Source organism: Sus scrofa, chromosome 2, assembly GCF_000003025.6.
Source record: "Sus scrofa isolate TJ Tabasco breed Duroc chromosome 2, Sscrofa11.1, whole genome shotgun sequence".
Lineage (NCBI taxonomy): Eukaryota > Metazoa > Chordata > Mammalia > Artiodactyla > Suidae > Sus > Sus scrofa.
The window spans coordinates 143,597,513-143,625,167 of record NC_010444.4 but is presented as its reverse complement, the minus strand read 5'-3'; the positions used below and the strand labels follow the sequence as shown (position 1 = coordinate 143,625,167).

Here is a 27,655-nt window from a genome sequence, read left to right as displayed (position 1 = left end):
GTATCCCTTTTATTAGCAAAGCAGTTCTTAGAAGGGACAACATTATGTATGAACAGGAAAGTAAACTTCAGCCCAAAGCGGATAATTATTCCAGCACTTGCTATGACTATCTTTTGAAATGGATTTCATCCACTGAAAAACTCAATCCTTTTACAGGGATGTTACAGGGAAACGGGGAACTATCATGTGTAGCATGGAATAAAAATTGATGACAACTGTCCTTTCTGTTTGTGGACTTTTTTTTTCTAGGGCTGCACTGGCGGCATATGGAGGTTCCCAGGCTAAGGGTCCAATTGGAGCTGTAGCTGCCGGCCTACACCACAGCCACAGCAACTCGAGCCGTGTCTGCAACCTACACCACAGCCCATGGCAACGCCGGATCCTTAACCCACTGAGTGAGGCCAGGGGTCGAACCTGCGTCCTCAGGGATGCTAGCTGGATTCGTTTCCCCTGTGTTTGTGGACATTTTCAAGAGATGTTGATCCAGAGGTGCAGGTAACCCTGAAGAGTGGAAAAGCCAGTTATGCTATGAAAGACTGTAGGATGAGCTTCAGCCAATGAGACCTGAAGAGGAATTCTCAGTCGTTCGCGTTATGCCAGTAGGAGTTCCCGGCGCACTGAGCACAAGTTCTCAGTAGTCAGTGGCCAAGAACAAAATGACTTGGATGTCATCACCCAAGAAATCACATTAAAATGTAAATGAAACACAGGCCGTCCCTTTGAGGAACTGTGTAAGCAAGTCCTGCAAAACAAGGAACTATGAAGAAGGGCCCAATCACCAGGGAAATAAAAAGGAAGAAAGAGGTCTGTAATTTAGACACTTCGAGTTGCTTGCAGGTAAACAAAAGTATGCCTTTAGAATAAGTGTGTCTCGTGAAATATTTCTCTTTTATCTCAAAGTACGTATGTATAGGCAAGTAGAAATAATTCAAATTTAAATGGGTGTCTTGTGGTTTTAGTTCTTAAATGTGGAAATACTCTGTCCCAGCCCTCTGTGGCTTCATGCCTCTGGTCGTCCTGGTCTGGAATGCCACCAGGCCATTTGGGGGACTTCAAGGCCTCTTCAAGGAGACAGAATCAAAGCCTCTGGCCAAGAGAGGAATTATCAGACCCTTATCATTGAGCCACCTGTCTCACCGCAATGTCCCCTCCCCACCTTGAGGAGCCTGACCTCCTCCTTCCTACCCCTGCTCGCAAAGGTATGTGGCCCGCCTCACCCCGCCCCTACAGGGGCCTTATAAGCCTCCAACCAACCAGCAAGTAAGACCCCTCTTTCCCCAACCACCTTCCCCAACCAATCAGCAGGTCAGCAGGTGTGTCCTAAGACCTCACCGCTCCCTGGCCTATAAACACAGACTCGCCCACACACTCAGGAAGTTGTCCCACTGCCCTAGCAGTGTCTCTTATCTCAATAAGCTCTTCTTGCTTTTCACCCCGTTCTGCTGGAAAATGCTTTTTCTGACCCATGTGCACGGACCACGCCACCCTTCAGTGACCAAATCCTAATCCTCTTTCAAGGCCCACCTCAAAACGCTAGTAATAAATAATACCGACTCTGTAGGGACAGCTAACTCGGTGCCAGGCACTGAGCTAAGTGCCTCCTTACATGCGTCAAATCACGTCTTCCTCCCTGAGCTAATTACTCTTCACAGTAATAGGACATACTATAAGGAAGGTCGTTCCTATTTTATGGATGATGCAATTAGGGTGCAAAGAATTGAAGTGACTTCCCAGAAGTTACCCAATCCGGAAGTGGTAGAGCTGAGACTCAAAGCCAGAGTGGCTCTGGCACCCATTCCTGGCCACCCAAGCCGGTCTGGCTCTGACCTATGTGGCTCTCTCAGGGCTCTGAGGTGCTTTCATGTATGAAACGAATACATGGCCCACACAGCCATGCACCTTATTTGATCGTCTCCCCCTTGCGAAGGAGGCTGAAATTACTAAATGTGTTCACATTTCCCGTTTAAAGGGAATTCTGCAATAGCCAAGAGGTGGAAGCAGCCCAGTGTCCATGGGCAGATGAATGAATTAAAAAATGCGGTGTGTGCACACCCACACATACACACACTGGGATAGTGTCCAACCCTTCAAGAAGAAGGACGTTCTGCTCCAATGTGATGGGACTTGAAGACCTTATGCTAAATGAAATGAGCCAGTTGCAAAAGGTCAAATACCATAGGAAGCCACATAGGAGAGGTCACCAGAGTAATGGATGCATAGACGGCACGTAGAACAGCGGCGGCAGGGGCTGGGGGCAGGGGGAAAGGGGGGGTAGAGAGTTTCAGGTTTGCAAGATAAACGAGTTGTGGAGATTAGCTGTGTAAACAACACGAGTGTGATAACACTATTGAACTGGTCACTTAAAAATGCTTGAGCCGGTAAACCACAATTAAAAGATTTTAAGGAGTTCCCCTTGTGGCTCAGCAGTTACAGACCTGACCAGTAACCATGACAACGAGTATCCAGGTTTGATCCCTGGCCCCACTCAGTGGGTTAAGGATCACAGACGCAGCTTGGATCCCACATTGCTGTGGCTGTGGCTCAGGCCAGCAGGGGTAGCTCCAGCTTGACCGCGAGCCTGGGAACTTCCATATGCCACAGGGGCAACCCTAAAGAGAAAAAAACCATTTTTTTTTAAGTGAGAAAAAAGGAATTCCACCTTTGCCTTCTCGGCCTCTCTCATCTCTCCTGCTCTCTAGGAAGCCCGTTTTGAACTCCTGCCTGAGTTCTTGGAATGAGAGAGAGGAAAAGGGAGACAGCTGGAAGCAAAGCCAGGCATCTGCATCAAAAAAGACAAAGAAGCCTGAGAAGGAGAAGGGACATAAGCTGAAGGAAGGGCAAGGCATTCACCTGCTTTGGCTGCTTCTGCAGGATGGGGTGGTGGGGACAGAGACTTTTTTTTAGTGAGGAGTTTATTTAGAATGAGTGGTGAAGACACGTTTCCTGGGACTAGTAGGAAATGGAATGCGGCAAGGAGGATTTTAAGAGGTGTTCCGATTTGGATCATCTTTGGCATATTCTAGAAACATTAAGAACAATTCTGGAGTTCCCGTCGTGGCACAGTGGTTAACGAATCTGACGAGGAACCATGAAGTTGAGGGTTCGGTCCCTGCCCTTGCTCAGTGGGTTAAGGATCCGGCGTTGCCGTGAGCTGTGGTGTAGGTTGCAGATGCGGCTCGGATCCCATGTTGCTGCGGCTCTGGTGTAGGCTGGCGGCTACAGCTCCGATTCGACCCCTAGCCTGGGAACCTCCATATGCTGCGGGAGCGGCCCAAGAAATAGCAAAAAGACAAAAAGACCAAAAAAAAAAAAAAAAAAAAAGAACAATTTTAATATCAACCTTACAAATGTTTTCTCAGGTCCATCTCCCAAAGCAACAGAAATAAAAGCAAAAATAGACCAATGGGACTTAATCAAACTGCACAGCAAAGGAAACCATTAAAAAAAAAAAAAAGACAACTTACAAAATGGGAGAAAATAGTTTCAAACGATGCAACAGACAAGGGCTTAATCTCTAAAATATAAAAGCAATTTATACAACTCAACGGCAAAAAAGCCAACAACCCAACGGAAAAATGAGCAAAAGACCTGAATAGACATTTCTCCCAGGAAGATATACAGATGGCCAACAAGCACTTGAAACAATGCTAAACATCACTGATCATTAGAGAAAGGCAAATAAAAACTACTATGAGGTACCACCTCACACCAGTCAAAATGGCCATCATTCTAAGTCCACAAATAACAAATGCTGAAGGGGGTGTGGAGAAAAGGGAATCCTGCTGCACAGTTGGTGGGAGTGCAAACTGGTACAACCACTATGGAGAACAGTATGGAGGTACCTTTAAAGTCTATACATAGAACTACCATATGACCCAGCCATCCCACTCTTGGGCATATATCCGGACAAAACTTTCCTTGAAAAAGATACATGTACCCACGTATTCATTGCAGCTCTATACACAATAGCCAAGACATGGAAACAGCCCAAATATCCACCCACAGATGAATAGATTAAGAAGATGTGGTACATATACATAATGGAATATTACTCAGTCATAAAAAAGAGCAAAATAATGCCATTTGCAGCAATATGGATGGAACTAGAGATTTCATACTAAGTGAAGTAAGTCAGAGAGAGAAAGACAAATACCATATGATATCACTTATATTTGGAATCTAATATGAAGCGGAGTTCCCATGATGGTGCAGAGGAAACAAATCTAACTAGGAACCATGAGGGTGCTGGTTTGATCCCTGACCTTGCTCAATGGGTTACAGATCTGGTGTTGCCATGAGCTGTGGTGTAGATTGCAGGTGAGGCTCGAGTCTGGTGTCGCTGTGGCTCTGGTGTAGGCAAGCAGCTACAGCTCTGAGTAGACCCCTAGCCTGGGAACCTCCATATGCTGCGGGTGTGGCCCTAAAAAGACAAAAAGACCAAAAAAAAAAAAATCCCATTAGCTAATATAAAGCACAAATGAACCTTTCCACAGAAAAAGTCAGGGTCTAACAGATGCAAACTAGTGCCTTTGGAATGGATAAGCGACGAGATCCTGCTGTGTAGCACTGGGAACTATATCTAGTCACTTATTTTTTTTTTTTTTTTTTCCCACTGTACAGCAAGGGGGTCAGGTTATCCTTACATGTATACATTGCAATTACAGTTTTTTTCCCCACCCTTTCTTCTGTTGCAACATGAGTATCTAGACATAGTTCTCAATGCTATTCAGCAGAATCTCCTTGTAAATCTATTCTAGGTTGTGTCTGATAAGCCCAAGCTCCCGATCCCTCCCACTCCCTCCCCCTCCCATCAGGCAGCCACAAGTCTCTTCTCCAAGTCCATGATTTTCTTTTTATCTAGTCACTTATAATGGAGCCTGATAACGTGAGAAAAAACAATGTATACATGTGTGTGTGACGGGGTCACCCTGCTGCACAGTAGAAAACTGACAGAAGACTGTAAACCAGCTATAAGGGAAAAATAAAAATCATTTTTAAAAAAAGGAACAATTCTGTTTTTGGTCACTGGTCTGTTTGTTTGAATATAACTCTGGGGAAACGATAATCATCATCTGAGGCTAAACTATGTGAAATTGCCAGTATTTAGTTTTGTGACCCAGGAAAAATGACACTTTGATGCGACCCAATCTAATGGCTTACTTACGGAGCACTTGCCGTGTATCAGGCATGGTTCCAAAGGCTTAGCAGGTGGCCTGAAAAGGGCAACGGATTTTAATCCTTACGACGACCCTGGGAGGCAGCCACCATTAGTTTCCCCATTCACACGGCGGGAACTGGGGCGTGGAGAGGTTTAGGAAGCACCCAGCTAAGAAGTGGGTGATCGTGTATCGGAACCCGCTGGGCTCCAGAGCCAATGCGCTGAAACACGTGCCAGGTACTGAGGTGGCACAGGAAGCCAGGGAGCAGCGAGAAACAGCTCTCGCAGTGGAGGCCAGCCATGGCCTCGGCTCATTAGAAGCCAGTGAGTAACGGGAAGAAAAACTCTGCAACCACGGCAGAGGGCAGTGCCACTTTGGAATGGGTGGGTGACAAGTGAAGAGTCTCTGGCGGGTCAGATGCACCTGCAGGCACAGGGGAGAGAAATGGGGTTGAATCCCCTGCTCGACACCTACCCACTTACAGAATTTCTCTGAGGGTGTCAGGTATGTACCACTGCCTAACAAATGGCAATTAAGCAGCTTAAAACCACAATCGGTGATTATCTCACAGCTTCTGGGGGTTAGGGATTCAGGACTGATTTCGCTGAGGGATTGGGGTTCAGGGTCTCTCATGAGATTCCACTCAATTTACGGACCAGAGCGGCACCTTTGTTACACGTGATGAACCTACACACCATCATCGCCCAAAGGCCACGGCTGGCATCAGAGTTCCCGTGTGCACGTCTGCAGGTTTAGACAAGTGTATAGTGACAACTCACCTACCACTGCAACGTCAGCTACAAGTCTCACTACCCTGTAACCTCCAAGCTCGAACGAGTCATCCTCCCCCGCCAGCTCCTGCCACCATCTCTTACTGTCTCCACAGCTCTGCCTCTTCCAGGACGTCAAAGGGTTACACTGTGACCACACAGAGCCTTTTCAGACTGGCTTCTCTCACTCAGTAATACACGCTGAAGTTGCCTCCAGGTCTTTTCGTCGTTTGATAGCAGCTTTCTTTGTAGCTCGTATTGCCATTACTATCATTCGCTATTAAATTTGGGGGTAATCTGTTAGGCAGCAATAGATAACTCGATATCCTTCCCAAGCTCCCCCTAACTAGCCTTAAGGGCTAAAATAAAAAGAGATATTTGTGTTTTGACTTCACTCTTTCATTCACCCAACTCTTAAACCCAAGAGTAGATCTAGCTTCAGACACGGCTAGATCCAGGCAACTCAAATGATGTCACAGGGCTCCGAGGGGCTTTTCTATGGATTCTGCTTTCCTCAATGGCAGCTCGAAGTGTTCCTGGATTTAACAGCTCGAGATTCCCACAGAAGAAAGGGCTCTGCCCCAAATGCCACCATAAACCCCAAGGAAGACCCGAGTCGTGTGCTGTCACAGTGAGTCATGTTTTGAAGCTCAAGTCACAACTCCACCAACAGTGGCTCAGAGAAGACCCACACAGATGTTTACTATTTCTTTAGAGGAAGCCCAGAAGTAGGAGGTTAGCACTGGTCAAACAGCAAGGACCCGAGCTCTTTCTTCCTCTGCTCTACTTTCATGCTTGTGGCCTCAGTTATCATATGGCTTCCTCAGCTCTAGGCATCACATCTGCATTCAGGGCAGGAAGGAAAGAGGATGCGTAGACAAACTCACAGACGAAATATTGGGGGGGGGGAGAAGGAGAGCTCACAAGTCTTTAATTTAGCCAGCTTCAGTTCCAAAACAAGGGCTGGAAGGATGGGTGTGGGTCCCTGTTTAAAACCAGGCATGGGGTGGGCAGAGCACGAGGGCAAAGGTCAGGGTTGAGAGCATTTCGGGGTTAGAGGGCGAGCCCTAAGGAGGGGGAGAGGAAGTAAGGGCACCATGGCTAGCCATGAGTGCCACGCTTTGCTACGTCAGCCATTGCATTCCCCAGGGGATTGGTTGCAGGACCCCCAATACCAAAATCCACACATGCTCAAGTCTTTACACGAGAAATGACAATATTTGCACATAACCTACTTACACCCTCCCAAATACTTTTTTTTGTTTGTTTTTACTTTTTACGTTCACATCCACGGCATATGAGGGTCCCAGGCTAGGGGTCCAATCGGAGCTACAGCTGTCGGCTTACACCACAGCCACAGCAACACCAGATCCAAGCCGAGTTTGTGACCTACACCACAGCTCAGGGCAACACCGGATCCTTAACCCACTGAGTGAGGCCAAGGATCAAACCCGTATCTTCATGGATGCTAGTCAGATTCATTAACCACTGAGCCACGATGACAAATACGTTAAATAACCTCTAGATTTATTTATTTATTTTTTATCTTTTCTAGGGCCACACCCGTGGCATATGGAGGTTCCCAGGCTAGGGGTCCAATCGGAGCTGTAGCCACCGGCCTACACCAGAGCCACAGCAACGCGGGATCCGAGCCGCACCTGCAACCTACACCACAGCTCACTGAGCGAGGCCAGGGATCGAACTCACAACCTCATGGTTCCTAGTCGGATTCGTTAACCACTGAGCCACGACCGGGAACGCCTAGATTTCTTATAATACCTAATTCAATGTAAATGCTATGTAAACAGTTGCCAGGCTCACAGAAAATTCAAGCTTTGCTTTTTTGGAACTTTGGAAAGTATTTGGAAAAAACTTTCCATCCAAGGTTGGCTGAATGTATGCATTCTGAACCACAGATATGGAAGTGTTTCATTTAATACTCACAATAGCCACAGGAGGTCAGTATTACTTAATTTGTACTTAATTTCCAAGACAAGAAAATTGAGAGCTGGAGCAAGTGAATCCTTTGCTTGAGTCATTCACTGGAGAAGTGGATACTGGCTAGACCAGAATTCAAACCCAGGTGTTTTTCTTAGTCCCCAAGCTGACCCCAGAGCCTCCAGGCTTAACGGACATCTGCATTGGTTCCCTACAGAAAGGGTAACTGGGAACCAGGCCCAATTGAGGTCACATGAAGTCACTTTCTGGAAAGACTCCAACTGCTGCAGACCCAACCTGTGCTATCTGAAGCGTCAGGGGTGGGAACCTCACTGCAAAAATCTGCAATCCCCAGGCTGAGATGAGATTTCTGACTGAACTAAACACACACACCCACCCACCCCACCACCAACACCTGAGGCCAAAGAATGAGTCACTGCAAAAATCTGCAATCCTCAGGCTGAGATGAGATTTCTGACTGAATTACACACACACACACACCCCACCAACACCTGAGGCCAAAGAATGAGTCCCTCGAACTGTAAAAGTAATGGTCTCACCAGACAAAGCCCACTCTCTCAGGCTGGTCTGGAGCCACAAAGGGGCCCAGGAAGAGGGGTGAGCCGACCCACCAGACCTGCAGGATGTGGCCGCCAGCTGACTGCGACCAGCACACATAGTGTGTTCTCATTTCTGTAAAATACAATGCAAAGATACTCATGTAAAACCGCTGAGGATGTAGCCTCAACCCTTAGCAATGATTATTTTGCAGTGGGGAGTGCAGGAGACCAGGGGCTACCTTATTCTCCAGGTAATACTGCTGCAAAGATTGATTTTTTTAAAAAAAAGCAGAAAAAAATCCAATTATACTTAAAACGAAAAAGCAGTAACATCTGGATAAATAAATGACATCTAAAAATAAATAAATAAACTGAAGGCAGAGCCAAGCCCAACTCTAAAGGAAGCAATCTGCTCCCCTTCCCCGCCCCGCCCCGCCCCAGCCCTAAAACCCCGGCCCCAGCCCCCGGTCCTGCGGGGCTGCACTCCCGGGGGTACCCGGGGCCCCCAAGTCTCCGTCCTCCCCCAAAGCAGTCTCCAAGGCCCGCCCCCCAGGCTCTGCCTGGGCCCTGGCCCCTGAGCCGAGCCGGGGAGGAGGGCCCCCGGCCCGCCGGGCACAGGCCTCCTGGGAACCGCGGGCCCAGACTCGGCCCGCGGGCGGGCGCGGCATCGCGTGACCTGCAGCCACGTGACCTGCGCGGGGCGGGGCCGCCAGCGCCGTGTCGCCGCAGCCGCCGCGGGAGGCGTCCGCGTAAGTGGGGAGCCGGGTCCGCGGGGACCCTCCCCGCGGGCGGGGGGGGCCAGGCACTGCCCCAGCCTCTGGCGCCCTGGCGCCGGGACCCCCAGCGATCCGCGCAGACCCCTTCCCCGGGGGGTGGGGGCAATGGGCTCGCCAGCGGGGGGGGGGGGGAATACCCCTGTACCCCGCCGATCTGGCCACCTCCCCGCGGGCCTTCCCACTCTCATTTGACCGCAGGCAGCGGGGAACGAACGCCCTCCTTCCTGAGCCATTACCTTTAGCCTGTGCTCTTTGGGGGGAACTGGGGATCCGCAAAGCGAAGCAGGCCAGGGGGAACACCCCTCTGTGGTACTAAGAGCACCCCTCTCCGGGCCCCCACCTGCCCGAGTGATCCAGGGTGACCCCGTGGCCCTTCTGTTTATCGAGGAAGAGTCCACGGGTAGAGTATCCAGCCAGGTGGCTGTCGAGGGGCGGGGAAGGGGGCCTGGGTCGAGCCACAAGATAATTGTCAACATATTATGTGGTTTACATGCAATTTCTCATCTAATACTCACTATCGTGAAATTTGTCAGGTAGGTGCTCTTTTCAGTAAGATTTCGAAAACGGGCTCAGAGAATTTTGCTCCTTTAACCAAGGTCCTGCAGTTGATAAATGGAAGAACAGAGATTGGAAACCAGGTCTTGGAGTTCCTGTTGTGGCTCAGTGGTTAATGAATCCAACAAGGAACCATGAGGTTGCGGGTTCGATCTCTGGCCTCGCTCAGTGGGTTAAGGATCCGCCGTTGCCCCGAACTGTGGTGTAGGTCGCAGACATGGCTTGGATCCCTTGTTGCTGTGGCTGTGGTTTAGGCCGGCGGCTACTATAGTTCCAGTTAGACCCCTAGCCTGGGAACCTCCATGTGCTGAGGGTGCAGCCCTCTCAAAGCAGCACCTCGGAGTGGGTGGTGGAGGCATTTGGCCCAGCCTGTTAATGCTCCTGAACTGAAAGCGTCTTCCTCTTCCTGGCTCGGACCGCGTGGAGAGAGGGCGCTGCTGGGTGCCAGGACCTTCTCCCCTCCACCTAACCACCTCCACCCCCTTCTCCCTGCCCCTTATCTTTTGCCACCTGCCTCTGCAGAACAAGATGAAGCTCATCATCCTGGACCACTACTCCCAGGCCAGTGAGTGGGCGGCCAAATACATCAGGAACCGCATCATCCAGTTTAACCCAGGGCCAGACAAGTACTTCACGCTGGGGCTCCCCACCGGTGCGTTACTGGATGGGGAAGGGGTGGGCGTGGGCATCAGGGGCTTTTCAGGGGCCAGATAAGTAGGCTTCGTCAACCAGAGGTCTTTAAGGAGGGCTCTGAGGCGCTGGCCCTACGAGTGATCAACTTGCCTGTCCTCCGGACATACAAGACAGGGGAGCCAGCTTTCTCTCTGGGTTGGTTGTGTTGCTGCCTGGTTCTGAAGGGTCCTGGAGTAGAAGGGATCTTGGTTGGGCAGGAAAAGCTTTTTGATTTTTAGGCCATATCCGGGTGTTGCCTTTGTTCAGCCAAGTTTCCTGAACAAAATGAAATCCTAATACCCTCAGGCACACATTTTCTGTAATGAATCAATTGCCCTGCTCTGGCTCTAGAGCGCACCTCAGCATCACCCTTGGGAGAATTGAGAAGAGGGTCATTTAAAGCATCTCATGTGAGGCTTCACTCAACACAGGACCTAAGTGAAAAAAACAGTCCCCGTTTCTTTGGGGGGAAAGTCAGAATGTTGCCTTATGGGAAGCTATTTTGACCCCAGCTCATCGAGGCAAATGTTCTGATTCTTTCAGAAGTGCAGTGGGCTTGCCTCAGTGGCCCGTCCACCATGGCAGGCGTCTTCAAGCTTTTTCTGTTGACCGCCCAGTAGTAACTGTTTTACCCTTCACCGGCTGTGCAGCTTCTGTTTCAACTACTTAACGCTGCTCTTGTAGCTCAGAAGCAGCCATAGACAAACAAAAATGAGCGTGGCCATCTGCCAGTAGAACTTTTGAAGTTTGAGTTTATGTAACTTTCATGTCATAAAATAACATCCTTTTGATGTTTAAAAACTTTAGGGCCTCCTAAAATCTATTCTTAAGTCATGAGCTATATAAAAACAGGTAGCAGCTATGGGCTGAAGCGTCCTGACCTCTGCTATACAGGTGCGCGGGAACCGTATCTGCAGGTACCTGTGAAAGCATCCTGTTTTCTAACCGTGGAGTGACCTTGGGTCAAAGTGTGGGCTTCTGCTGGAACCCCTTCCCTGTTCCCCGTCATCCACGAAATTAGCTCCAAGCCCTTCAGAGTGGTATTCAGGGCCCTCCAAGACCTGGCGCCTTCCTGTCACACTGGAACCAGCACAGCGTTTCCACAGGGACTCCTTGGAACCTTGCTTCTGTTAGATGAAGCACCAGTCAGGTTTCTGGGTGGAAGTCACAGAAACCGACTCTGGCTAATTTAAGCAGAAAAGGAATTTATGGGGTAGATATTGGGGAGCTCACAGAATTGATGGGAAGGCTAGAGGTGTAGCAAATGGGCCCGATGAAGCTCAGGGGAAGCTGTGTGGCTCAGGCGTGGGACAGGCTGATTATTTCATGTGTCTGGGGCTGCCGCCGTCATTCATTCAGCAGGTATTTGTAAAACACCGGCTGTGTGCCATGCTGTTCTGGGTGACAGGGACACAGCCATGAATAAAAAGAACACAAATTCCTGCCTTCCTAAAGCTTATAGTGGGAGAGAGATGATAAAGGAGCGAATTCGCAAACTCTGAGTATGTCAGATGCTGCTAAGAGGGAAGGAGAAGAGTGAAGGAGGGAGAGGGGACGGGAGCGGGAGGGTCTAGGCAGCGGTGGGGTCACCGAGCCGGCCATGGGGCAGGGAAGCTCGCCGAGAAGGTGACGTGTAAAGGCTGAAAGAGGTGAGGTCGCTGAAGGAGAGCATCGCTGCCACAGGGAACAAACCCCCGTGCAAAGGCCCTGAGGTGGAGCTCTTTGGAGCAGGATTCCTAAGCGGGCTGGAGGCAGCCTGGGGCCAGGTTGCACAGAGCCTGTGTTAGGGCTGATGAGCTCGCAGCGAGATGAGACGCCCGTAGTGGGTTATGAAAAGAGCGATGTCGTGTGGGCGGGGCTTTCTTCTATCGTTTTAAAAGTTCCAAACGTTCAGAAAGGTTGAAAGGACAGCACGGTACCACTTACCTAGATTGGCCAATTGTTAGCATTTTGCCCTATTTGCTTACACCTCTTCTTGCTTATGTTCCATCTGCACACCCAGTTTTTTATAAGCCACTTCAAGTAAGGTCCAGATTTCCCGACACCGTCTAGGTCCTGTCGCACCTGCCTCCTCAGAACAAGGACATTCTCCTCAGTGGCAGCACTGGTCGCACACCTGAGGAAGTCACACGTTTCTCCACAACATCAGCGCATGCACAGACTACATTTTTCCTCCCCTTGTCCATGTTTATATTTTATAGTATATTAAAAAAACTCGGAGTTCCCGTCGTGGCGCAGTGGTTAACGAATCCGACTAGGAACCATGAGGTCTCGGGTTCGGTCCCTGCCCTTGCTCAGTGGGTTAACGATCCGGCGTTGCCGTGAGCTGTGGTGTAGGTTGCAGACGCAGCTCGGATCCCGCGTTGCTGTGGCTCTGGCCTAGGCTGGTGGCTACAGCTCCAATTCAACCCCTAGCCTGGGAACCTCCATATGCCGCGGGAGCGGCCCAAGAAATGGCAACAACAACAACAACAACAAAAAGACAAAAAGACCAAAAAAAAAAAAAAAAAAACAACTCATCCAGTGTCCAGTCAGACTTCATGCATATTTGCTTGTTTCTCAGGGTTTGTGGGCTTTTTTGTTTTTGTTTTTTGTCTTTTAAGGGCTGCACCTGCCTTAAAAAAAAGGCACACGGAGGCTAGGGATTCCCAGGCCAGGGATTAAATCGGAGCCACACGCCAGTCTACACTACAACCACAGCAAGACCAGATCCGAGCCAAATCTGCAAGCTACACTGCCGTTTGCAGCAAAGCCACATCCTTTAACCCACTGAGCGAGGCCAGGGGTCAAACCCACATCCTCGTGGATAATAGTTGGGTTCTTAACCTGCTGAGCCACAATGGGAACTCCATATATTTACTTTGTTAATCTACAGCAATTCTCGTGCTTTTTTTATGGGTTTTATGACTTCCTGTTTTAATGGCTGCACCCGTGCGTAAGTTTCTGGACCAGGGATTGAATCCGAGCTGGAGCGGATGCCAGGGCTGCGGCAGCACTGGATCCTTTAACCTGCTGAGCTTGTGGGGATCAAACCCACGCCTCTGCAGCAATGCAAGCCAGGGCAGCCGGATTCTTAACCCCCTGCACCACAGCGGGAACTCCTATGACTGACTTTTTAATGAGACTCAACTCAGGAGTTTGCTGCTCACGGGGCAGTCTTCCCTGAACGTACAGGCTGGCCTGAGCCACAGCCAGCATCACGGCTTTATGTCCTCACTCCAGCCAGAGCTCTTCCAGGGTGGCTGCTGTGCCTCTGGCTTCTCCGTGTCCACAGCACGGTACTGATGGCCCAGGGAAGATCATGAGAGTCCGTCAGTCTAATCACGGTCCTCTCAGCCATCCGTGTGCCAAGGGCTAGGGATCCGGCAGTGGCCAGGAGACACGGTCCCGCCCTCCTGGGGCTGACGGCCTAGGGGGAAGCAGGCATTACACCAGCGCTTAATGGATGGCCGCTGGGATTGAGCGCCGGGCAGGCCGTCAGATCTGATGCGTTTCTCCCAGATCTGACAGGTTCTCCTGGTGGAGGAGCCCTGATTCGTTCTCGGGCACCCCGGGAGCCGGGGGGCGGAAGGGGGTTCACGGCGGCGGCCTCTCTTGCAGGGAGCACCCCCCTCGGCTGCTACAAGAAGCTGATCGAGTACTACAGGAATGGAGACCTGTCCTTCCAATACGTCAAGACTTTCAACATGGACGAGTACGTGGGTGAGTCTTTCTCTCCCCGGGTCTTACCTGATGCCAGGAGAGCTGTATTCCTCCCCTCCCAGGATCGGCCCAGGACAGGACTGGGACGTCTCTGGCACCAGTGACACTGGTGGCAGGCTCAGTAGCGGCGACACCTGTATCTTCTGGGCCTTGGTTCACTCAGCTCTGACACGGAGGCCAATAAAGCTGAGCTCATAGGCTGGAAGCATTAAGTGATTCCACAGATGTGGAAGCTTCTTGACAGCGCAGGCACTTGGTAGCTATCAGTCTGTCTGCTCCTCCGCCTCCTCCCCAGCTCTGTGTCATTCCTTTCTGGAACGAATGGCTGCAGGCAGGATCTGGGGTCCCATGGTTGCACTGCGTCCCCCAGTGTCCGTGTCTGGACTTTTGCTGCTCATCTTCCAGCCCCCTCCCTGCAGGTGTGGAAAAGTGGCACCTTGGGCTTCTGCCACCCTGCCCACCTCCACCGTCATTTTCTAATGGCTTCACTTTTAACTTTTTAAACATTGTGGTGAAACATACCTAACATAAAATTTTCCATCCTAACCATTTTTCCGTGCATCCACATCGCTGGCCGCCCATCTCCAGAGCTCTCGTCATCTTGCAAAACTGAAACGACCCATTCAGCACCAACCACCCATCTCCCTGCTCTCCCAGCCCTTGAAACATTCACTTGAAACATTTTCTTCTCGGCTGAAAACAAGAAATCCTTTTGGGGAACCCCTCCCACACTGGGGTTCAGGCTGAGCAGGGTGTAGCTGGGTGGATGGGGAGGTGGGGGGCACAGGGTGAGGGTGGCGCTTCCTTTCCCAGGTGAGCGCAGCCCGACCCCTAGGAGACTAGCCACCTCCAGGGGCCAAGGGTGACTGTGGCCTCTAGCCCGTGGTGATCCCCTGGTGCAAAGGCCAGAGGGAGGGGACTGCTCAGTCGCTGGTGTGCGGCTGCTCCGGCCGGGTCCCACGGCCTCGGGCAGTGGCGGCAGGAGAAACGGACACGAGCTCAGCCTACCCTGCGTGGCCGGGGGGGGGCCCAAGGCTCCCTGGTGGGCTCCTGCCTGAAGGTGTCTCTGGGGGCTCCGCAGGCCTCCCCCGAGACCACCCCGAGAGCTACCACTCCTTCATGTGGAACAACTTCTTCAAGCACATCGACATCCGCCCGGAAAACACGCACATTCTGGACGGGAACGCGGCCGACCTGCAGGCCGAGTGCGACGCCTTCGAGGAGAAGATCCAGGCCGCGGGCGGGGTCGAGCTGTTTGTCGGAGGTGAGCCTGGCACCCTGCGCCCGGGTTCCGGGCAGACCCGGGGCTGCCACTGGGAAGGAGGCCTGGGCCCAGGCCTTTCTCCAGACACCTTCCTCTCCCTGCGCCAGTGCCCGTGGGGGTCATCTATTCGGCCGAGTGGCAGCCCTGGCTCTGCCCTGCCCCGCGTGATCCTGGGCGTCTCCTCTCTCTGGGCCTCAGTGCCTCATCTGTAAATTGAGGAGGTATCTGGATTTGGACTCAAATTCTAATTCATAGTCGTGGTTTTATGGATCAATCAGGGGACTTAGTTAAACATTAAAAATCACAGACTCGGAGTTCCCCTTGTGGCTCAGCAGAAACGAACCTGACTAGTATCCATGAGGATGCGGGTTCCATCCCTGGCCCCACTCAGTGGTTAAGGATCCAGCGTTGCCTCGAGCTGTGGTGGAGGTCACAGATGCCGCCCGGATCCCAGGTTGCTGTGGCTGCGGTGTAGGCCTGCAGCTGAAGCTCTGATTCCACCCCTAGTTTAGGAGTTTCCATGTGCCGCAGGTGTGGCCCTAAAAAGCAGAAATAAAAAATCACCGGCTCATGTAGTTCCAGAAGACTCTACCCTCAGTCCCTGCATGCTGTAGATAGCAGTTGCACCCCAGGGGAGTTTCCTGACTTGCCCAAGGTCACCCGGCCGGAGCGACGGAGGGGCCGGGGCTCCTGCAGGGCCGCCCTCTTGGCTTTCTGTCTGCCCTGGCCCCCGTGGTCGCCCCCGGGGGTGGAGCTGAATAGGCTTTGACTGCTCCAGACATAACCCTCTTTACTGCAGGTGGGGAGGAGGAGGCTAGGAGGGCTCGTGCTGTGAGATTTTGCACCCCAGCCAACTCCTTTCCAGGCCCAGTGTGTGTTACGTGGTGTGACTCTGTCCCAGCTGCAGACCCCTGGCTGCAGGCAGGAGAGAGAGGGAGAGCCTTGGGGGCAGAAGCTTTTTGGGTGGTTCCTCGCTTAGCTTCCGGAGGGTGGCAGCAAGTTGCCAGACAGAAATGAGGGGACGGGCCTAGGCCCTGGGGTCGGGGAGGACAGAGGCCCCGTCTGCAGGGCTTTTCCTCAGACCCAGGCGGGGAAGGAGAGGTGGTCCCTTGCGGACACCCTGGCTCCCGGGACTGACAAGGCTGCCCTGACCGTCTCTCCTGGGCAGGCATCGGCCCTGATGGACACATCGCCTTCAACGAGCCGGGCTCCAGTCTGGTGTCCAGGACGCGGGTGAAGACGCTGGCCATGGACACCATCCTGGCCAACGCTCGGTTCTTCGATGGAGATCTCGCCAAGGTGCCCACCATGGCCCTGACAGTGGGCGTGGGCACCGTCATGGACGCCAGAGAGGTAAGGGCACAAGGGGCCACAGGCCGTCCCGGGGGCCGGACGTGTCGTCTTCTTGCTCTTAATTGACGATACAGGCGCCATGAATACCCTATAAATAAGGCTCAGCTCTTCTCCTTTGAATCAGCCATCCTTCCCAGTGCGGGGGGCCTTGCAGCACTGACTGCCCAGCAGGCTGCAGGCTCCTGGTCTCTGCTCACCTACCCTCCGAGCTTCGCACAGGAGCCCAGCGCCGCTCATGTGGGAAGAGGAATTTGTACCTGCCCAGGTGCTGGGAGGGCCCTCTGGTTCCCTGCGGATGGTGGAGTCGCTGTTGAAGGGAGCTCCCCCTGCAACCGCAGGCTGCTTGTGGTTAGAGCCTTGGCTCAGGGAGTCATAAATGTGAAGGGTTATTGAAATTGGGAGTCCCCGTCACGGCTCAGTGGTTAACAAACCTGACAAGCATCCGTGAGGACGGGGGTTCGATCCCTGGCCTCGCTCAGTGGGTTAAGGATCTGGTGCTGCCGTGAGCTGTGGTGTAGGTTGCAGATGTGGCTTGGATCCCGATGTGGCTGTGGCTGTGGCTGGCAGCTGCAGCTCCGACTGGACCCCTAGCCTGGGAACTTACACAGGCCGTGGGTGCGGCCCTAAAAAGAAAAAAAGGAATATAAGTGCCTTGAACTGAATTTAGTCTCTCCATACAAGGTTTGGTATGATTTGAATTTCCCGTGGTTCGAATTTCCTTACTTTCATTAGAAACCTTTTCTCTTCCTTTCTGGGGTATATTCAGTGAGAAGCAGCCGTAGACATTTTAGCTTCAAGTTTCTTGCCCGAGTCTGTAAATAAACCTGTCAATCAGTGAAAAAGGTTCCTGGTGTAAAGTGAACTTTTGTGAAATGAGTGACGGCACAGATTTCTGGTGGGTACCCTTGCGCCAGTGTCTAGGGAGGTCATTCTGCCGTTTTTGGCCTTGCACCTTGTAGACACGGGGGTGTGAGAATTCTTCTTGTGCAGTCATCTTGATCTGGGAAAGGACCCAGGGCTGGAAATCAGGAAATTCTCTTTTCTAAAGTGAGTTCTGTACGGCAGAAATTGACAGAACAATGTCAATCAATTGTAAAAAAAAAAAAAAAAAAAAAACCCAAAAGCAAAAAAATAAAATACACAGTACACTCATAAATAAATAAATAGAGTTCTGGGGTCCTGAGCATAACCTGTTTTCTCATCTCTCAAGGACCCGTAAAGCCCACTTACGGCTCCATGGTTCGACGCCATGGCTCAAGGCTGGAGCGCTGAGCTGTGTTACTGTCACTTTCCAGCACTGACGTTCTTAAGATTGTAACGGCTGAGAGAAGTCTGTGCCTGTTTTATGTAAATGAAAAGCATCACTCCACGTGGTACGAGCAGGTCTGCCACTCTGACCTGCAAGTGACCAGATGAAAGGGCAGCCTGGCTGGGATTCACCTCAGCAGCCCCGAGGGAAGCTCTGACCCCTGCCTCCGAGGCCTCCCTGTAGGCGGTACAGCCTGCGACCTCTTTTTCAGTTTGAGCCTAAAAATTCACCCACCTAGGCGTCGGAACCGCTGGGATAAGGCGTGGGCCTCTGTGTGGCACGTCTGCCCACGAGGCACTTTCACGGTCACCATCAAAGGTGCCAGGAGGCCCCGTCACGTGGGGGACCGGGGCACGGACTCTGGGTCGCGGGGCGCACCTCCTTCCCCCCGGTGCTCGAGCCCTCGGGCTGCGGGTGTCTAGGGCGGGAGGCCGTGGGACCGCAGGGGTCCTCGCGACCGTGCGGGCGGGCGGCGGGCCGAGGGCTGGGGCCCCGCCGCCGGGCTCCGCGGCTCCTCCCCGACCGCGGGCTGGTCCTCTGGTCCGCAGGTGATGATTCTCATCACGGGCGCCCACAAGGCCTTTGCTCTGTACAAAGCCATCGAGGAGGGCGTGAGCCACATGTGGACCGTGTCGGCCTTCCAGCAGCACCCCCGCACGGTGTTCGTGTGCGACGAGGACGCCACCCTGGAGCTGAAAGTGAAAACCGTCAAGTATTTCAAAGGTGCGGGGCGGCGGGGGCGAGGCGGGGGGCACCGGCCGTGGGGCGGCTCCCGCTGCCTTGCTCTGGCCACTGTGGCTGACACGTGATGTTACGAGAACTCAGTCTTGCCTTCCATCCGGGCCGGCAGAGGGTCCACTTCTAGAGACCTCTTTGCTCCGAGGAGGGCAGGCGATGAAAGGAAGCCTTGCGGTTCGAGGGCTAGCTGGTCATCTCCTTGCAGTGACGCTGAGCCTCCCGAGTCGAGGCACAGAACGGTTGTGAAAATCTCTGCTTCTTCTACTTAAAAAGGGACACACGGCGTTAAACAAACTTACGTGAAAGTCTTCATTTACCGAGCAGGCAAATTAGGAATTTACTCTTTGGTGCAAAGAGCCAGCTTTCCTCGAGACCGAATTTATCAAAGGCCCAAGGATTCTAGCGTTTGTCGGGAACAGCAGATTCTTCTCCTCTTCTTCGGGTGCCTGTCATCTGGGCCCACAGAGAAAGGAAGTTCCGGGGGAGAATTTCCGAGCTCCCGGATGTTACTGTCGATAATCACGGAGGCCCGCCTCTCCCTGCATTAACGCCTTTTTTGTTCTTCATTTGTTTTAGGTTTAATGCTTGTTCATAACAAGTTGGTGGACCCCTTGTACAGTATCAAAGAGAAAGAAACAGAAAAAAGCCAGTCTTCTAAGAAACCATACAGCGACTAGCCTGTGCTACTTCTAGTTCCCAGTGCCTCACTGGGACAGGCAGGTCTTTCTGGACATTGTCTGTAGGACAGAATTGTATTTCTTGAATCCAGTACAGTTGCTCCAGATAAACGTGTGAACTTCCTTTTCTGGCTCTGCGGTGTGGAGTCTAGTCATTGAGTTTAACTATTTACTTATAACTTACTGTCAATCAGAAAAAACAAATCACTCCGTATTTTTGATGTGTGCCTCACCGATCGATCAGGGGATTCGGCTTGCTCTTGTGCCTTTGACACTGTTCACATGTACGACACACCCCGGGCGGGAATTTCTATCCTGTGCACAGATTCTCAATTGAGGGCGAGAGAGGGGCTCCGGCGTGTTGGACGAGGACTCCGCAGTCTTGAGAGCCCCTCCCGAGCAGGCCTTCCCTTGCCTTGAGACTCGCTGCTGCAGAGGAAGGAGCAGAGGCTCTTAGGTCTGAGTCGAGTCTAGGAAGCAGTCCTTCTGGTCCGTAACAAGCACCACGTGAAGCAAACTGTCCCTTCCTTCCCCTCGGTTTTTCTGCCCTGTTGGCCTTTCTGGAAACTCAGAGGACTCCTTGGGGAGGATGTGGGTGGGTGGGGCTGGAGAGGAGGCTTTTGCTGATAAACGTCAAAGCCTCGGGTGGCCCGTCCGGGTCACATTCCCCTGCCTCGGGGACCTTCCGGGGGCGAGAGGAAGGCGGAAACCACTTGCCCACCAGAGCCCTGTGTTTTGTTTCAAGGTCTCACTGTGGAGCCTCTGCACATACTCAGGCATGAGGAGCTCCCCTGGGGCAACAGACGCTGCTGAGATTCGGTGCTGGGCTCCGCCAAGGGGACAGGCCAGGCCAGCAGCTCCACTGTGAGTGCAGGAGCAACCACCAGGGACAGGAGCTCCTGCGTCCCTAAGAGCTAAGCGCCAGGACACGCAGCACCTGTTTCTAACGTTGCCTAATAGCCTCTGGCATTTAAAATACCCGGCCCTTCCACCCCTCCAGCCCTCCCGGGTTCGAGGGGCAAGGCTGATGTTCCCAGCACATCAGGAGCTGCCATGCGCTGGCCCTCATCCTTCACGCCACTGCCCTGATGCTTTGGATGCTGCCGCCCCTTGTCCCTGTCGTTGTCCCTGTTTGAAGCTGCTGCCGCCTCTATTTCTGGGAAGGATCTGTGAGAGCCAGGCTCAGGCCTCTCTTTAACTGCTGTGTTTTGATACCAGCCTGTCATCTTTAGCTCTCTTACATGGCTGTGCTGTCACTCTGTTTTAAACCAGTGGATCAATGGATTTGTTTACAATGTGATATTTTCTATTAAATCAGTATTTTCAAATAAAAGGTGTCATTTATGGACTTCCAGCCCCGAAGGTCAGAAGTGGGTGTAGGCTGATAGTTATATATTTGGGAATAGCTAGTGAGCAGAGTTTCGCACTCACTCCTCACGGCAGCTCAGCGGGAAGCCACAATCATAGCAACCGTCCATCTTCTTCAATCATCGGGGGGAACAGGCACAGTATTTCAAAAAATGAAGCGCCTGTGTGAAAAAATGGTAGGAATGAGCAGACGAGCAATAAATTGTCAGATTCGGGCTCTACCTGGCATGCAAATGAGGGTACTGCTGTTACAAAGAACAGAGCGAATTTGCGACCAGGAGCGTGGATCAGCTGCAAGGTTCGGCAAGCAGGCTGAGGTGGGTGGTGATGTAGTTTAAAACGTCAACATACTGGAACATCTTGGGTCCGTATAACCAACTGAGTTACAAGTAGAAGTTGAAAGACGGGTTGACTCTTTTAACAAGGTAATTTACATGTCCATAAAACCCCCCTGTTTTAAATACAAAGTCAGTCGTTTCATCTCCGCAGGATCCCGCTCCATCATCCCCGATCTCCCTCCTCCGGCCCCGCCCAGCGGACTGCGGATGGATCCGGATCCGCTTTGTCTCTAGAGTCCCCTTCCCCAGGCGTTCCATGAGTGGAATCGTACAGCAAGACATCTTATGGGTGTGGCTTCTCTCACGAAGCGTAACGTTTCTGAGGTTTACCCATTAAACCCGGAGCAAGCAGTCCATTCTTATCACTGAAAAGTATTCCATGGTATGGATCTAGCACGTTTTGTTCACCCAGTAAAGAAGGGATGGGATTACATTTTAAACAGATATGTTATAGGAAAAAAGCCACAGCCACGCAGGATCCGAGCCACATCTGTGACCTACGCCACAGCCTGCAATAATGCCAGATCCTGAACCTACCGAGCGAGGCCAGGGATCGTATCCGCCTCTTCACAGACACTATGTGGGATTCCTAACCTACTGAGCCACAAACAGGAACTCCTCTTTGGGGTATTTTCGGATGCCTCTTTCCTGCGAACCAAAATCCTTACTGTGATGCGATTCTAGCGAAGTGGGCCTCAGTTCCCAAGAAGACATATTTATGACAGAATCGTGGGTAAGGAAAACACCACAGTAATTCAGAACTCCAGGGGGCCCTTGACACCCGCTCTTTCCCCCCAGTCCCTCCCGTCTTCTTACAGGCGAATCCATAGTCTCAAGCCTCCAATCCCTCTTCCTCCAGCTGCTCTCTCGGCTGACGGCCTTGAGAATAGAAGCAGTTAGGGAAGAACTTCCGCAGCTTCCCACCACCACACACCCCGCCTGCCAGCCCTGTCCTGTGTGCCTTCTGCCACTTGCCCCTTGGCCAGGGCTCCACTTGGGCACCGGATCCAGCTTCTCTTGCCTCCTTGAGGCCGCTGCTCCAGCAAGACTCCCCTCTCACCCACAGCATCAAACTGACTTCTTTCCTGGGTCACCTCCATGAAAATACAAAACAAGCTTTAAAAGCAAAGCTCTGCACCCTGCTTGCCCCTCCAACGGCAGCCTCTTCTGCGACCCCCTTTGCAATAAGCAACATTCCTGGACTTACCTGTACACACTCTGCCTCCACACTCCCTCCCTCATTCCCTCTCTCCCCCAGGATTCCCACTCCACACGTTAACACACTTTTCGCGACGGTCTCACAGTGCTTAGATTTTCTGCACCTTTCATCTTTCTTCTTTCATTCCCTTTTCTCTTTAACGTCAGTCTGGGACATTCCGATCAACATATGTTCAAGGGCAAGGATGCTTTGCTCTGCTGTGTTCGGTCTGCTGGTGAGCCAGGCCGGCACGAGCATTCATTTGTGTCCATGATTTTATTTCTAGCATTTCTTTCTTAGCGTTTCCAACGTTTGCTTACATGACTTGCATGTTGTCCACTTTTTGCATCAGAGACCTGAGCATATTAATCTTCATGATTTTATTTTATTTGCTTTCTAGGGCCGCACCCGCAGCACACGGAGGTTCCCAGGCTAGGGGTTGAATTGGAGCTGCAGCCGCCGGCCTCCACCACAGCCGCAGCAACGCGGGATCTGAACCGCGTCTGCCACCTACACCACAGCTCGTGACAGCGCTGGATCCTTAACCCACTGAGCGAGGCCAGGGATGGATCCCGCACCCTCACGCATACTATGTGGGTTCGTCACTGCAGAGCCATGATGGCAACTCCTAGTTATTTTAAATTCCCAGTCTGGGAACCCTAAATTCTCTGCTGTATCTGCGTTTGGCTCTGGTGCTTGCTTTCTCTCTTCAGATTTTTTTTTTCCTGCCTGTTTTTTACTTGGACCTGAAGCACTGGGAAATAGGAACTGAGGCAAACAGGCCATTCCCGTGAGGTTTCAGGTTTATCTGGCCAGCAGCTAGGCTATTGCCATGTCTGCTGGAGCTATCAGAGGCTCCCCTTTCTTCCAGTGTCCTTTGCTTTTGCCTCCCCTGTTGTCTTTGGGTTTCCCTAGAAACTCCTTAACACAGAGGCTGTGTCTCGCCGCTCTTTCAAGAGCCATAATCCGCTGTTACAACACTGGAGCGCTTTAGATGGTAGAGAATTAGGGAGAAGCATTCCTAATCTTATTAAATCTGCTGGATTTCACTGGGCTACAATCTCAGAAGTCCCTTAGTCCCTTAGCCAGAGGGGGCTCGAGCCACCCAAAGGTCCTTCTGTTAGGTCACAGAAGACTCTAGCAAAATCCTTTGCCCCGAGGGCAGGCTTCCGCTGCGGAAACAGGAAGATCTGGGTATATTTCAAATTGGGCACTTCCTCCTCCCTGCCACTTGCAGGAGGCGATTCTTCTGCTGTCTCCAGAGCGAGAATGCGACAGAGCTCCTGAAGGTCAAACCCAAGAAAGTGTGGGGGCCTCAGACCAGCTCCCGGGGATAGTTTTTCTTTTTTTTTAAGTTGTAATAATTTATATGAAACTTGCTGCAAACTGCTCCCAGGAGTCTGAAACTCTCAAACGGATCCACACTCAGCCCCTAGCAATGCCTGTACATCCTGATGACCCCGAGCAGCTTCTACTCTGGGTGAGCTGAGCTGCACAGTCTGCCTTTTCCTGTCTTTCTAGTTTTTGTGGACGTGTGCCGTGTCACCTCCGAGCTCTGACCCACCCAAGAGAAGCTGCTTTTCAGTTGGTTGCGCTTTTCTCTTACCGCGAGGACGTCCCAGGCTTTCTCACCCACACTCCAGCTCGTCACCTCCCTCCACCGATACAGCACTTGTCAAAGCCACCAACGGCCTCTACCCTGATGGCCAAGTCAGCCCTCGGAGCACCTATGAGGGGACCTCCGTGCAGTCGGACACAGCCGAGCACACCTTCCCTCAAAGGTGACATGGCTTCGGGAACATCACACGCTGCTGCTTTTCCCAACCTCCTCGCCACTCGAAGGCTCCTCGTCACCCTGGATTCTTACCATCGGAAGTAAGACTCAGCCTTTGGAAGGCTTCTCTCTTAAAACTTACTCTCTTGGTAACTGCATCCAGTCTCCTGGTTTTATTGATTGATTGATTTTTGTCATTTGAGGGTCACACCCACGGCATAGGGAGGTTCCCAGGCTAGGGGTCGAATCGGAGCTATAGTTGCTGGCCTACACCACAGCCACAGCCACGCAGGATCCAAGCCGCATCTACGACCTGCACCGCAACTCACGACAATGCCAGATCCTTAGCCCAGGATCAAACCTGCAACCCCATGGTTCCTAGTCGGATTCGTTTCCACTGTGCCACGATGGGAAATCTAGTCTCATGGCTTTAAAATACCATCTGCACACTGATTCCCTTATTTATTTATCTGTCTTTTTGTCTTTTCTGGGCCGTACCCGAGGCATATAGAAGTTCCCAGGCTAGAGGTCGAATTTGACCGGCCTACACCACAGCCACAGCCACGCAGGATCCAAGCTGTGTCTGTGACCTACACCACAGCTCATGGCAACGCCGGATCCTTAACCCACTGAGCAAGGCCAGGGGTCGAACCTGCAACCCCATGGTTCCTAGTCGGATTCATTAACCACTGAGCCATGACAGGAACTCTGATTCCCATATTGACGTCTCCAGGCTGTGCCTCTCCCTTGAATGCCAGACCAAAACACACACCCGCTGACCACATACCCCCCCGAGACCGATGACTCTCAGGCAGCCCAGACTCATCTGCCCACAGCTGAAGCCCTGATCGTTTCTGGCAAACCTGTGCTACCCCTACGTTTCTCCAACTCCAAAGACCAAGAAGTCCACCCCAATGCCTCACTTCTTCTCGTCATGTATCCAATCTATCAGCAGATTCCCTAGTTTTACCTTCATGGAAGCAAAGGGTCTAACCATTTGTTAGGATTCCAAGCGCGGGTCCCCTGACCCCAGGCACTGGCACTGATCACCGGAGGCACTGCACAGTCCCCCAGCTGCTCTCATTCTGCCCTTGCATACCCTGTTCCCCGAAAACGTAGGTCAGACCCTGTCACACTTCGGTTCAAAGCCCTCCAAAGGCTCCCCTCTCAGAGCAGAACCCAAGTTCTCCCAACACAGTCTGCGACGCCACCCACTCCCATCCCAATTCTTTTTTTGTGTGTGTGTGTGTCTTTTTGCCTTTTCTAGGGCCGCTTCCCCCAGCATATGGAGGTTCTCAGGCCAGGGGTCCAATCGGAGGTGCTGCCGGCGGCCCATGCCACAGCCACAGCAATGCAGGATCCGAGCTGCATCTGCAATCTACACCACAGCTCATGGCAACGCTGGATCCCCAACCCACTGAGCAAGGCCAGGGATCGAACACGCAACCTCATGGTTCCCAGTCGGATCCATCAACCACTGAGCCACAATGGGAACTCCCCATCCCACTTCTTAATGTCCTCCCTGCCTCCGTCTTAACCCCTCGCTGGCTACCAGGCCGTCCTTAGAGCCCCTCCAACATGCTTCCATCCCAAGTGTCCACAAGAGTCAATCCCACCCTGCCCAGCCTTTGTCCAAGTGCTATCTTTTGTTGTGGTTGTTAGGGCCACCCAGTGCAGCATATGGAGGTTCCTGGGCTAGGGGTCAAATCAGAGCTGTGGCCGCTGGTCTACACCACAGCTCACAGCAACGCCAGATCCTTAAGCCAGATCCTTAACCCACCGAGTGAGGCTAGGGGTGGAGCCCACATCCTCATGGATACTAGTCCGGTTCATTACCACTGGGCCACAACAGGAACTCCCTGTCCAAGTGCTGTCTTGATGAAGCCCTCTCCATTCTTTAAAATTCCAGCATTACTCTGTCTCCCCAACCACCTACTCCCCCTCCCAGCTTCTCTCCAGTGCTTCTCTTCTGGCAAACCACAGACTTTGCTCAGGGTCTGCTCCTTCCTCCAGGATTTAAGTTTCACTGTTTTCATCACCGTTACATCCTAGTACCTAGAAAAACAGTAAGGCCCCTTGTGAGGTAGTCAATAAATACTACATGAGTAAATAAACACTAGGGAACACAATGCTAGAAAGTCGAATGGGATGGAGACTAAGACACAACCGTCCTTTAAATCTATATACGTTTAGGGTTGTATTAATATTAGTTTGTTGATTCAATGAAGGAAAAAAAAAAAAGAGCCAAGGAAAAGAAGGAACCGTGCTGGCTTTGTACTTATCCATTTTGGCTTTAGAACCTCACTAAGTTCTCAACATGCACAAGCCTCTCAAAGTGTCCCCTGGCTCAGAGGAACAGGGGACTACCTGCAATGGGAAATCTGCAGGTTCTCTGATGACGCACAGACATGACCATAGGTGCTGGACGTAGGTCATTACCAGGTAAACAGCTTTCTGAGCACAAACCCTTGACCTGGTCTGCTGATTCGTTTTTTTTTTTTTTTTTTTTTTTTTCAATTGAGCCAAAGTTCAGGGAACCAATGATTTGGCTACTCTTATCCGTATCAGAAGGCACCACAGTGCTACAATTCTCGGTCTCACTTAGCAACTTCAGCTGTAAGTTAATTTCTTTACTTCAGTGCTTATAGGCAAGTGCTACTATCAGGAGTGACACTTTTTATTTTAATTATTGTTTGCTATTTTAGGGCCACACCCGCGGCATATGGAGGTCCCCAGGCCAGGGGTCCAACCGGAGCTGTAGCTGCCGGCCTACACCACAGCCACACCAACGCCAGATCCGAGCTGTATCTCCGATCTACACCATAGCTCACAGTAACCCTGGAGCCTTAACCCACTGAGCGAGGCCAGGGATCGAACCCGCATTCTCATGGATCCTAGTTGGATTCGTTAACTGCAGAGCTGTGAAGGGAACTGCAGGAGTGACACTTTAATGTCGCATCATAATCGGATGTCAACCACGGTTCAAGTACAGTTTGAAGTGGCCTTACGGTTTTCCATAAAACTGCTTTTTCTGCCTTACTGGTATCGTTAGATGCTATTCTTCCCACCGATGTGTATAACAGACAAAATGAAACACAATGAGGAAAATCAGAACCTCAAAATACACTTGCTTCTGTAGAAAATTACTACTCCTATCATAGCCAGTTACTGCCTTTATAACATGGGAACGGCTGCCACCTGCTGGCGATGCTTTGTAACAGAGTCAATGCTCCGTGGGCTCTGAAACTCCAGTTGAAATTTTAAAATTCCCTTCTATAGCAGGAATCACATGAGTGGCTTTCTGATTATCATATTTGATTGACTCTAATTTTCTCTTAAGAAAAAAATAGTAAGTATATTAATGGATTTCTAAGGTAAACTAGAACCCTCTAGTATAAAAAACAACCTTGTCAACAATGCTATGTCTGGGAACACGGCTGCCAAGTCTTTTCTCCCGAATCCGTCTCAACAGGAAGAGACGTGGCCACTAGATGCTCCCTCGCT

At 51.6% G+C, this 27,655-nt stretch overlaps 1 protein-coding gene and 2 long non-coding RNA genes across 6 annotated transcripts; 1 reads left to right on the top strand and 2 right to left on the bottom strand.

The window, feature by feature from the left end:
* Positions 378 to 14,699, bottom strand: LOC106509594. 2 transcript variants are annotated; one of them, XR_002341961.1, is made up of 3 exons: positions 14,160 to 14,699; positions 9,719 to 9,802; positions 378 to 501 (listed from the first exon to the last, which is right to left on the bottom strand). It is a non-coding gene; the product is annotated as an uncharacterized LOC106509594 (long non-coding RNA). The 2 variants fall into 2 exon arrangements; XR_002341960.1 differs by lacking the exon at positions 378 to 501 and adding an exon at positions 7,626 to 8,560.
* GNPDA1 (glucosamine-6-phosphate deaminase 1) lies at positions 9,131 to 20,806 on the top strand. 2 transcript variants are annotated; one of them, NM_001244093.1, is made up of 7 exons: positions 9,131 to 9,176; positions 10,281 to 10,410; positions 14,031 to 14,132; positions 15,214 to 15,396; positions 16,565 to 16,749; positions 18,607 to 18,781; positions 19,373 to 20,806. In NM_001244093.1, the coding sequence occupies exons 2-7, from the start codon at positions 10,287 to 10,289 to the stop codon at positions 19,471 to 19,473; spliced, it is 870 nt and encodes a 289-aa protein (NP_001231022.1). In that variant the 5' UTR covers positions 9,131 to 9,176; positions 10,281 to 10,286; the 3' UTR covers positions 19,474 to 20,806. The 2 variants fall into 2 exon arrangements, with proteins under 2 accessions (NP_001231022.1, XP_013850710.1); XM_013995256.2 differs by having other exon boundaries at positions 9,160 to 9,736.
* On the bottom strand, positions 17,477 to 24,715 carry LOC110259525. Of its 2 annotated transcripts, none has more exons than XR_002341959.1 (2): positions 20,905 to 24,715; positions 17,477 to 17,803 (listed from the first exon to the last, which is right to left on the bottom strand). It is a non-coding gene; the product is annotated as an uncharacterized LOC110259525 (long non-coding RNA). The 2 variants fall into 2 exon arrangements; XR_002341958.1 differs by lacking the exon at positions 20,905 to 24,715 and adding an exon at positions 17,980 to 18,611.